This window comes from Aptenodytes forsteri, unplaced genomic scaffold (genome assembly GCF_000699145.1).
Source record: "Aptenodytes forsteri isolate BGI_AS27 unplaced genomic scaffold, ASM69914v1 Scaffold459, whole genome shotgun sequence".
NCBI classification, from domain to species: Eukaryota; Metazoa; Chordata; class Aves; order Sphenisciformes; family Spheniscidae; genus Aptenodytes; species Aptenodytes forsteri.
In genome coordinates this window covers 289,525-301,669 of record NW_008794121.1, presented here as the reverse complement: position 1 = coordinate 301,669, position 12,145 = coordinate 289,525, and the positions used below count along the sequence as shown (strand labels likewise).

Here is a 12,145-nt window from a genome sequence, read left to right as displayed (position 1 = left end):
GGGTCAGCTGTCCTGGCTGTGCCCCCTCCCAGCTTCTTGTGCACCTCCAGCCTGCTCAGTCGGGAGAGCATGGAAAACTAAAAAGTCCTTGATTTAGTGTAAACACTGCTCAGCAACAACTAAAACATCAGTGCATTATCAACTTTGTTCTCATCCTAAATCCAAAACACAGCACTGTACCAGCTACCAGGAAGGAAATTAACTCTATCCCTGCCGAAACCAGGACACCAGGATCCCTCCACAGGAAAGGTTTTGCAAAACTCGGATCTTTCCTGCCACTTTTCTTCAGCCTCCTATAAGGACTGAAATACACCCAGGAACAATATGTGCCCCTTGGCATAAGAAAGAAATCCAGGAAATGCAAAGTTTTTTTACAAGCTTGAGGAGATAAAAGTTATCAGCAAACTCTCCTGTGTGAATTACTGATAAAAAAATTAAACACATGTAAGATTCAAATCCTATCTTAGAGGTGATCTTTTCAAATACGGTTCAGAGGTTTGGAGCATCTACCAGAGCCAAATTTGATGCTGTACTTCCAGTCTCTCGGCAGTAACGACCTGTTTTTGAGCCACCCTTGCTGTCCCATTCAGTTCAAAAGGCAGATAACAGCTGGAAAAGGGCTAGAAGGACCTACAAGGACCATCTTGTCCATCCCACCACCCTGGGACATCCCTCGCTGCTGTGTGCCCAAGCTGTTCTCCAGCACCCCCTCCGCTGAAGGATACTTGCCCACCTCCCAGATGGTTGATCCTGCTTTTTTAGCTTCCTATAATTTTCTCTATATCTAAATAAAGTCTTCATTGCTGCATCTTGAGCCCATAGCTGCCTCCTGTGAACATGGAGATCAGATTATTCCTCTTCTCCTTGTTGAAGCCTTTTTGGAGGAGGACACGGTTATTGTGTCTCTCTCTGGCTTATCATTCTCAGGCCAAAAATCCCAGCATCTCCCCCAAATCATGTTTTCCAGCACTCCTGGTCTGTCTGCAGTCTGTCCAAGCTTGAAGCGGATAAACTATTTTTGCAGAAACCTTCCTAGCACTGGGTAGAGCAGAAGGGCTATAGCAAGCTCTGCTCTCATTAATGCAAATTAGTACTGTCTGGCCTTGCTATAGAGGGCTAATTCTAGTTTCCCCTCCTCCCACAGCAGCCCCAGCCTTACCCAAATAGAGGGGGGAGTTCCTCTCACTGGCGAAGTCATCGATGTAAGATATCCCAAAGGGCTGGATGGGGACGCCACCGATGCCCAGCAGCGCCTGGGCAATGAACATGACGAGGAGAACCTCGTGGTTCTCCCTGGCGGCGTGGGGGGTGCAGCCGGCATTGCTGAGGTTCCCCTGGGACCCCGGCACCCCAGGCTGGCACAGGTCAGTGGTGTTGCTGAACATGCCTGCGATGACAAGGGGAGCAGGTCTAAGGGGCTCAGTCTGGAGAAAGAGCTTCCCTAAGATAGCGGCAAGCACGTAGATGTGCACTCAGTAGATGTCAGGTGGGAAATGTCAGTGGAAGAAAATGCAAAGTGCAAATATTACTGTGCAGACGTTCACAGCGAGATGGATGCACATGCCATGAAAAGCCACCTCCATGGAAAAAGCAGAGCTGAGGTCACTTCCAGGACCTTTGATAGATCTTGCAATAAAGGTAAGTGAGCAAAACTGCAGATTTCGTGAATAGCAACTCAGGAAATGAGAACTTTACCCAGAAATGGATTACAAAGCTGCCTAAGTGAAAGTGGTGATTCTAGCACCCTTATCTTCCCTAAAATACTGGGGGAGGGGGTGGTGGTGTTTATAGCAGGATTTCCATGGTTATGCCCCAAATCATACGCAACTCTGAGTGCTTGACACAAGGCCACCTGCACAGCACTCCTGAAACGCATGGCTAATTGTTTCCAAATTGTCATTAGCACCTGACCCCCTGTTTGCATCCATGAATTATTCACCTATTAAGTCTTCCTTTGGTGGCTGCAGCTGCGTGGACCAGCTGTGCTCTCTCTGACGAGCCAGAGAAAAGCTGTTTAATGGAGGTTTCTAAAAGATTTGCTGGACCTTCATGGCAGGATTTGGGAAGGTAACGAGAGAGTGGTCTTCTCCTTTCTTTCTTTTCTCATCCCTTCCCCTTCCTTCAGGGAGAAAATCCCAAATCCACCCTGACCTGCTCCTCCATGAGTGATTTACACCTGCATGTGTCTCACAGAAGGTTGATTTTCTAGTGGGGTCTAAAACCTCAAAGCGTTCCCTCAAAGACAGCTCAGCTGGGCACAGGAAGACAAGTGAGGTAGCTCATAAGCAGGAGAAGTTAGGTGTGAAACCAGTGCTCCCCCATTGCAGACAACAGCGTTCCACCCCCAAAGCTGCCCTGTTGGGTTGAGTCAAGCTCCTTCCCGTACCTCTTGTTTCCTTCCTGTAAAGGGCTTCAGTGTTCATGAGACCTTATCTTATCTACGTTATGAAAATAAGGGAACAGTTCATGTGCATGAGGACAACTTGGCTCAACGCATGGAAGATGAGAGCCCCGATGGCTGGGGAAGACCTTCCTGCTACCCAGTGTTTGTCTGCTACGTGGATGTGCAGAAGACAAGGAGAATCAGAGGCACAGCCTACGTTTTGATGGTTTTCATGCCCTTTCCTGTGGTTCCAGCTGTCCCCTGGCTCTGCTTCCCACCATTAGCTGTTGCCTCTCAGGACTGAGATGATTTCATTCTCATAAAATTAAAATTACTTGAGGACAAAATTACAGCTTGCAGCTCCCAACCCCTTTGTCTGTCCCAAAAGGCATAAGATAAGTTCCTAGAGTACCTACTAGCAACGGACTGGTCATACTCATAGGGTCCAGTTATGAAGTGGGGGAGAGACATGAGGAACCCGGCCAAGGAGACGAGGATGGCACCGCAGCCGATGAAACGGGGTCTGTGCACTCGGCTCCCAAAGTAACTTATGAAGACGATCAGCAACGTGTTTCCAACCTGCAGCAGGACACACAGACCAAGAAGTCTCACAAGGGAACGACTGGAGCATGGGGAGAGCGTTCACCAGGTAGACTAGGAGAAGCAAGCTGGTTTTCACCTCATTGAAGGAAGCGAGCAGCCCTGATGTCTGACTGGAGAGGCCATATCGTCTCTCGATGGTTGAGATGGAGCTCTTCAGATAGCCGGAGACCAGGAGCTGGGAGAGCTGCAGGAGCCCGTGGCAGAAAACGAAGAACTGTCAACACAAAAAGAGAGCATCCAGCATGATTACTGCAAGCTGCAACATAACAAACTGCATCTCCTACACAAAGGTGTGATTATTGAACATGAACCTTTGACCATGAGCCTTTGAAATATTACCCCCATTCCTGCCATCAGCGGTCTTCTGAAATTAGGTCAGGGCCATTAAATAGTCCTCTGCCAAAAATGACAATAGGATTAGTATTTGTAAGGAGAGTGTAGCTTCTTCAGCTGAAAGTGGCTTTGGACAGAGAGATCATTTCACTTGGGATACTGCTAGTTTGTGTTGGCCTTGACCCCGAGATCCAGCAGCAGGAGTGGAAGGTTGCACAACCTTCCCGCTCCCCTCCAGCCCGAGGCAGGCAGCCATCCCCAGTGCTGGCAGGAGCTCTTCTGGGACAGGAACGAGCCCTTCCGAACACAGCAACAAACAGCTTCTTTAGAGAAAGTCAGGAGAAGGTCAGGGAGAATAATTCAGACTTTCTCTTTTCCTTTCCTTCTGGATGTAAAGGACGTATCTCCTTTTGGAGAATGTGATGATTCGTCTCCACTTCCAGAAGGAAACCTTGTCAAAGACCATCAGCTCCCAGAAAATTGTCTGACCTCGTCTCCTCCAGAGTTTGGGACATACTGGTGCTCGGCTACCCAGGCGAACACGTGGCTCCAACTGCCCCACCATTACTGAGAGCAGCATCCATCTTCCTGCTCCTCACACAGAAGCATTTTGCAAGTGCCAAATTAACTGTCCCAGGAGGGATGGAGACCACCCACCCTTCATCCACAGCTCTGCAAAGCACTCCGCAAAGGAAAGGAGGTGGCAAGTCATCTCCTTCCCTGCTGCCACGTGGCTCTCCACAGGCATCCTTCCAGTCCCCAGATGAGTTAAAACAAACTAACCAACCCAAACGGTCGCGTACCCTGAGGAGTCGGACCACTCATCTCACTGCAGGATGGGCTGAATAGCCCTGGGTCCTTGCAGAGCTGCTGCCCTCAGCCTTGGATGCTGCCCAAAGCCACAGGGTGCTGCTTTTGGCAGACGTTTTCCCAGTCGCTGGCCAGAGCTGGGCGTTGCTCCGGCTCTGCATGTTTTGCAGCCAGCTTCCACCAGGCAGGAGTCTCGGCCGGAGGAGCTGCTCAGCCTGGCCTGGATTTCTGCTATGTCTCGTTCTGATACAGAGCTGAAGTGGGGTCACTGCCAAACTGGACTGCTGTGTAAGCAGAGGGACTATTTACAGCACAAAAAGGGAAAAAAGAGGATGGTCAAGCCCCCTCGGCTCCCTGAGAGCTGGAGAACCGGGGTATGGGTACCACCACCAAAAGTGACGTGTTGGCATCATGTAAATCAGGATGCGATCCAGGACCTTCCCCCTTCCAGGCTCATGTCACCACTGAGGGGTACAACGTGTATGGACTAAGAAAATGTCACCCAGCCAAAGGAAAGCTTTCCTAGAGTCAGCTTTGCTAAAACTCCCACGTTCCTGCAAGACACACTGGCTATGTCCAGGCACTGTTTCCTGCATACGTGAGTTCAGATGGAAACGCTGAGGTCAGGTTAATTTTCTCCAGGCAGCCATAACGCACAGCCTAACGGGCATGCCAATCCAGGCACATTGGTTTACATCAGCTCAGTAGCCGCCCACCACTGCCCCACATCCTCTTCAGCACAGGAGGTCAAAATGGGTTGGGAATCTGCTATTTTATTCTCCCCTATCTGGGCAGACTAAAGCACAGAAAAGAGAGACGGGCCTGCAAAGGACTTGCAGTGGCTTGGTGTCAGCACCGGGGAAAGACCCCGGTTCTTCTGGCTCCAGGGGCCGTTTGCTGTTAGCCATCAGATCACAGCACGGCTGGTGATCTGCCAGGAAAAGGAACAGACTCATGGACTTTAGACCTGCTGGGGAGATATATGTCCCTCTTTGTCTTCGGCTGCACACACGACGCTGCATTTTGTCCTGCAGCAAAAATCACTTGTTTACATTTCTGTATCTGATCAAGACATCTGGCTCTCTAACTTGTACGGTCCGGAAAGATGCTCTTCGCACCTTACTGACACCAGCATGACCCTCGTAAAGAGAGGGAGAGATTTCCCTGAGGACCAAATGCTGCAGAGCATAAGCTCAGCTCTGCTCGAGAGCCGCAGGGCATAAATGCCTACAGCATCTCCAAGTTGCCAGAGGTCATATGGACATGCGCTTCTCCTGTCCCAGGAGATCTCAGCAGGGCTAGCCCTACAAAGCCCGCTTTCATCTAAATCCTTCCCTGCCAGCAGAGCCTGCTTCTTCATACTCCCGGCAAAAAGAGGGAGAAGCAGCAGACAGCAGCGTTGTTAAGAATGAAGGCAACACACTAAAATCAAATTATATCTGCTTACCAGCTCCCGGGAAACAACCTCCCAACCTAGAGCATCTCTTTCCACCCTCTCAAAGTACAGGCTGTGAATCCTGTCCACACTACAAGCCTAACGCAGCCTTGAAAGTGGGGTGTGACACCAAGAGCCATGATTCAGGCCTCTTCCATTCAAATGCACGGCTGCAAGCTTAGTTTTGGTTGAGTCCCAAAGGTTGAGTCTATACTTGTACATGAAACAGGCCGGGGGCCATTCTCTGACGCCAAGGCCAGTGGGAACAGGATAGCCTGCATCCATCCTATCAAATTCACTGAGCCTTCAAAATAGGGTGGTTTCACCCCAAATGCTTGCTGGGAATGGTCCCCAGTCCTCAGCGTCACAGGTTTTTTGGGAAAGCAGCAGCTGGCCCAGGGCCAAGTCATGGAGTAGGTGATAATTCAGAGGTACAGCCAGATGAGCTGTAATGCTGAGGTCTGCTCGGGCTCTTGGTGTGCTAAATGCCCCCTCCATCCCTGGAGGAGCTGATCTGGGGACCGGTGTCAACATACCTAGCCGTGCTCCCCCAGCCTGTGCTGGGGTGAAGGTGCAGGGCAGGCTCGGTCCTGCCTTTGGGATGTGCCCAGGAACGCGGCCACACCACGATGCTCATGATAAGAGGGTTTTGTTTTTCTCCCAGCAAGCTGTTGCTTGCAGCTCCGGTCATCCAGACCAAAACCCTACACTGGAAGAAGGATCCTGCACTTTCTGCAGCCCACAGAGCAACCACCACCTGTGTCCCTCCAGTCTGCTCGGGTTTGGGGGATGCCCTCCATGCCACAGCCTGGAGGGCAGGACTTCAGGGGATGAACATCCAGACTTGGAGTGCAGAGAGCTCCTTCACTGAAATCTGCAAGGGGTTTTTACAGGCTTCTCTCTCCCTTTTCTGGAAGAGAAAAGCAGTACTGCAGGTCCTGGGGAACACGGAGAAGAGCAAAAGCCTGGGCCAATGCAAGAGTATGAGGACATCGTTGGTGGCAGGACATCCCGAGGGGATTGCAGCAGCTTAAGGAAACCAGAGGCGGAGGACAGAGGGCCTGGGTAACACCAGGAGCTGGTGGGGTGTTTAAAGACAGCACAGCAAAAGCCCTCAGGTATGCACCGTGTCCCACCGAGGGAGCGGGGGCGGTGAAAGAGCTGCAAAGGCATCCAACCGCAGTGCAAGCAGCAGGATGAAACGAAGGGAAGGAAATCCCCACAGGCTGCCCGGCAGAGCTTCCTAAGATCAAGCTATCGATAGCAGTTTTTAATTAAACATTTCAATCTCTTTTCTTCAATGCATGCCTTTTTCAAAAATGACTGCTAACAACCAAACACATTAGAGGGGCCAACATCTAACATTTCTGCACTGTCTGCGTTGAAAGAGCAAAGACCACGAGATTTATAAAAACCTGGATACCCAGATAGTAACTGCACTGGTTGCTGCACAGAAGTTTTTAGACACAAGTCAGAACACCAGAGCAAGCAGGGGAACATTTAGAAAGTCAAAATCAAGATGGAAATGGTTGGGAAGGAAGAAACAAACAGGAATGTGAAGACCATTGCCTGCATTTTCTCCAACTTCTGCAGCGATTGTAAGTCAACTAGTTCTGGGAAAATGTCACAGAAAAACTCGGCTTTTTGGAGGATCTGCCAGATTTTGTGTTTCCCATTTCTCCATGATGGTGATTTGCTTTCCTAAGGTAGCAAAGTGGGAGGTCTTGCTTTGCAAGCTTTGCAAGGTCAAGTCTCCTTCTTGCTCCTCAGGGAGTCATTGCGGGCAACCACCCTAACCACGGGGCATTTTTAGGCTGGGGAATATTTTAATGAGCGAGAAATAGAGAGCTGGTAATTGCTAGTGTGTGATTTCCAGTTTGCCCCATTGTAGCTGTGATGGTGGTGGTGGGTGGTTGAGCCACAGCAGTGTGTCTATCACGGGGCTCCTCTGGGACCTGCCATGGTATTCGATGCAGGGCCGACCACATGCAGACTCAGATGCCACCCTGCGCCTTTCTCAGCTAGGTCTGGGAGATAGCCCATGCCACAGGGCAGGCAGATCCTCTGCATCATCTTTCTGTGCCATCTAGTTACTTTTCCCAAGGACTTGAGGCTGGGGTCCCTCCACACCTGGACGGGGTCTGATGGGCTACCCCAGCAGCAGGAGAAGATCAGAAGGTGACCTGGGTCTGCAGACACTAGCCTTTTCCCAAGACCTGGGCCCCGACAGCAGGTCGCAGTCATGGAAAGACAGGAGCAGCCCCAGAGCTGGCTGCTCCCAGAAGCAATCCCAAGCCCAGCTGTCTGGCACCTCTTTCCCATTATGGGCCAAGCCATGCTCACATCCTTTCCCCTCTCCATCAGTAGAATTAAAACAACTTGGAGAATCGAAACGAGCACTTGCACAGGCTGAGGAGGAAGGAAGGGAGAGGTTTTTTTAAATGGCTTTTTTTAAAAAAATAAACATCTGTGAAGCATTATTATAAGAGCCTGCTTAGGCTCTGTGTTGGGATAACACCAAACATCACACTAGACCAGGGACAGCGGCTGCTTGGTGCTGATGTACCCCTGCCAAAAACAACCCCCTTGCAGTACCAGGGTGTAGAGCAACCTTCCTCCTTCGGAGATGTGCCACGTCTGCTTCCCACCACCAGTGTGGCATGGAGAGTGCCCGAGACATTTTCCCAGTGCCCCAGAGGGAAGAGCGGCATCCCCACCAGGTCTTTGGTGAGGTGCCCTCACCCACAGGCAACGACATCCCAACCCAACATCTATACCCTCCACAACCAGCACTGGGATGAGTGCGTCTCTGCTCTACCACACGTTGAACAGGAGCTTCTCTGCAATCGTGCACTCTTGGAGGAACTCGCTGCTTTTCTGCTTTTCTCTATATTTTTGAATATATTCTTGCAGGCTTTGCTCTACTAAGCCTTGCATCTCATCGGCGAGGTATTGCTGCTCCCACTCCGCACGTGTAAGAGAGTAGAGAAATGTACTCAATCCTAAGCAGCCAATAAATTGCAGGACTGGGGATTAAACACCAGTATCTCCTCTCTCAGTGGTCTGGAAAAAACTTCTTACAAGGCTTCCATTGTGTTTCTAGTGTTGATCATGCAGTTTGGCAACAAACCTTCCATGTAAGGGCTCTGAAAGTCGCACACACAGTCTTGCCCCAGTGGTCACAGGGAAGTCCCTATCACGCTGTTTCCATGTGTTTGGGAGACTTCTGCTGCTATTTTAAGAAAGGGTTTTGTGCCTTAGCACATGATAAAATCCTGTGCACTGGGCTGTTACAGAGAGGAGAAAACGGGTCTGGGAGGAATCAGCTTGGTTCCAGTTTAATCAAAACCAGTTGCGTGTAATTGGGCACAAGTCCCTACCACTGCGCAGAACCACTTGTAATGAAGGCTTGGGGCAGGGACAGCTCTGGTTTGTTCTTGAACTAAAGCACAGAGCAGAAAACATCAAGGGCTGAAGCTCGCACAGAGGGTGAATGTCCTCAGCCAGCTCCTCGATAGCTTTAGGAAGTGGGCACGTGCACGCCATCCCTTGAGGAAGGGTGTTGGATCCACAGCTGTGTCTGCAAATGAACCTGGAAGCCACCTCTGGGGCATGGAGGTTGTCGTGCATGTCCTCAAGGTGCAGGATGGCAACAGGCAGGGTCTGGCAGGGATGGGAAACATGTGGCTGTGGGACCACGGCATCCCCCTGGGGCTGCTCACCTTCCCACGCGTGTCCCTACCAGGAGGGGTTTCACCAACCTCGCCGCTGGCACGATGCCTGAAAACACGTGCACCTGAGACAACCCAGCAGTGACCGCATTAGCAACCACAGTCTTCACACATCCAAGTGGCCTTTCAGGTCTTCCAGATACCCCAGTTTTATTGGCCAAAACCTCTTCATACTGACTACAATGGATCACACTATGGGCTATGCTTTACTGCCCAGCAAGTCATCGCTCTCAGTCTGCTTCCTCTTCATCTGCAGGTGAACTGTTGCTGTAACACACACATAGGCCTTCCAAAAAAGTTTCTCCTTCTGTAGCAGTCTCCGTCAGAGGATCCCAAACTACTTCTCCATGTCTTTGCATAAGCAGCTCTTCAGCAGAACTGCTCTTCCCAAACTCGTGTGTCTGGCGTGGGATGCAAAACACTCCTTGAAGCCAAGACAAGGTGTTGCACTTCACTGGAAGCAGCAGCAGACCTGATTTAATCTGCTCTGATGGACTGTAGGAATTCATGCCAAGTATCTTAAAGGCTCAGGGACCATCAGCCCTGGGAGCATTCCCCAGAAGTGCAGTTTTGAGTTATGCTTCTCAGTTGCATTTTGACACGCGGCGATTAGTTTTCGTGACACACTCTCTCTCTCTGTAGGTACATATATATATATAAAAATTACACTGCTGTGATTTTTGGTCCTTCAGCCACTTCAAACGCATAAATCACATTGTGCAATGGCTTTGTGTTTCTGCAAGAACCACTCAAACCCTGGACTTGAAGTTATGTTTTCCAAGGAAGTCATTTAGAAACCGGACAGGGTGACCTAACTTCTTGAAAGCCAAAAAAAAAAAAAAGAGATCTGGGGAAAACATCCTGTGCTGAGTATAATTGTGTGCTTGGTGACATGCATGGTCAGGTCAGCTCTGCCTTTGGGGTAAAAACAAGTCCTTCAGCAGTTTAATGTGAAACTTAGGGTTGGAAAAGAGGATTTGCTCTCCTTGGCCGTGTGCTGCAGACAGGATAACGCCTGGCAATGCCAGGATAACGCCTGGCAATGGCTTCAGCGAGGTTGGTCCCAGCCTGCTGTGATTGCAATCATCCCTGCAGCCTCCTGCAACGCTGCTCTGACCTGGAGGGATCAGTCAGGGTTTCTCTGCTGAGCTTTCCAAGCAGAAATTCAGCAGTAGGGTGTCCATCGGGAGCAGAAACGGTCTCCACCAAAATCACTTTCTGCCCTTCTCAGGGTGGTCTCCAGGGACCCTTCAGAAAGCGATAGACTCCAGCAACATGGGCAGTTTCAGAGCTGCCCATTGCCCTGCCCAGGTCTGGCCTGCAATATTCCCCATGAAGAGTTTCCTCCACATCTACCTTCATAAATACCTTCGCTCAGCAAAATAGATGTTGATTCTGCTCACAGACCCAAGCTGACTTTGCACCTCAGTGGCTTTAATCTTTGAAGTTTCAAACCCCTTTAAAATTTCTCCGCAAGGAGAAATCAATGGGATTTTATTTTTAAAGATAACCTTGCTGGCATGTAAAAAAAAACAAGAGCCAAATGGACTGAAAAGAGGATCAGGAGAGAAACCTCAGGACTGTATGGCACCGAGCTCTCCCCTCTCCCGTGCCTCCAGCCACTGGTAACCTTCTGCCCCTGTGACTTCTTCTGAGCTCATTTCCCCTCTGCCACAAGGAATGAGGGTGATTAAATTACCAGCATTTGTAAAAAAAAAAACCCAAACCCCAAAATCTTCCCCACAAAAGTGACAGAAATCTTAAGCCTTTAACACTGGCTGTCATCCTTTGCTCTACAACCTAGTGAGACTCTCTAAATTGGCTTCCAGCTACTCTGAATGTATCATTAAATTGGTGATAATGCTGCCACTATTGATAAGGTGTAAATTATTCAACCAAAGGAGAATGAACCAGCCCGTGGTTCTGCAAAGAGTTCCTCAAACGCTCAGCTGGAGAGGACCTGAGGTTGCACTGAGTCCAGCAGGACACTTCCAGCATTGCCTTGCCGTAAGACTTTGAAGAAGCAAGGTTTATATGACTGGCTCTGGCTTACGCTAAAATTAAATGAAAAGACAACAGAGAGAATGAGGAATCTGATCTCCCAACTTACCAAGTCACTACCAACTCTCCTAAGTAAATGAAACCATCATTTCCCACACACGCTTGCAGCGACGTGCTAAGAAAAGCTCATGTTAAATCATGTGTGTGCATACTGCATACGTACAAAGAAAATCCCCAAACCTGTGGCTGCATAATAACAGAAAAAGCATTTTCCATCTTGTTCTCCATTTATTCGCCCAGCGGTTTTTGATCTGCTCCCACATCATATCACCTCTGGCTCCCCCAGACCTCTGTGTCTCAAGCTCCCACTTCGCAACAGTCTCTTCCCATAGTAGTCTATTCTCTGCACCTGTCATCTCTGTTGTTTAAACAAGAACATCTTGAAAGTTGATGTTCATAAGCCAAACAACATGCTCCATTGAACACAGCAATTGTCATCCAGCTGGACCAACAGTTGGCTTAGTTTTAGTTTCCTGCTTCCTTGTGATGTGTAAGAAAAAAGCACAAAATTTCCAGAATGTCCTTTTTGTAGAAAAGAAGATGGAAATATGAACTTGATTCTGATGCAAGCTGAGAACTCGCGTTTTCCGACAACACTGTAGTCAATGCTGATTATTACTTCCACTCTGCAGATACTTGTCTTACCTAAATGTTTACGCTTTTTTTCTTCTGAGTGTTGCTACACTTCTCCAATAGTATCTTGTAGCAGACCACCAGTTGCACAAATTGTGTGATCATCATAGAATCATAGAATTGTTTAGGTTGGAAAAGACCTCTAAGATCATCAAG

General features: G+C 49.3%; 1 protein-coding gene across 1 annotated transcript in view; it reads right to left on the bottom strand.

The window, feature by feature from the left end:
- Window positions 1-12,145, bottom strand: part of SLCO2B1 (solute carrier organic anion transporter family member 2B1) — a 64,930-nt gene that overhangs the window by 34,946 nt on the left and 17,839 nt on the right. Inside the window, exons 3-5 of the mRNA XM_009276871.2 lie at window positions 3,063-3,200; window positions 2,800-2,962; window positions 1,160-1,387 (exon numbers count right to left, since the gene is read on the bottom strand). Coding sequence (XP_009275146.1) covers window positions 1,160-1,387; window positions 2,800-2,962; window positions 3,063-3,200 — 529 coding nt within the window. The remainder of the gene's footprint in view (window positions 1-1,159; window positions 1,388-2,799; window positions 2,963-3,062; window positions 3,201-12,145) is intronic.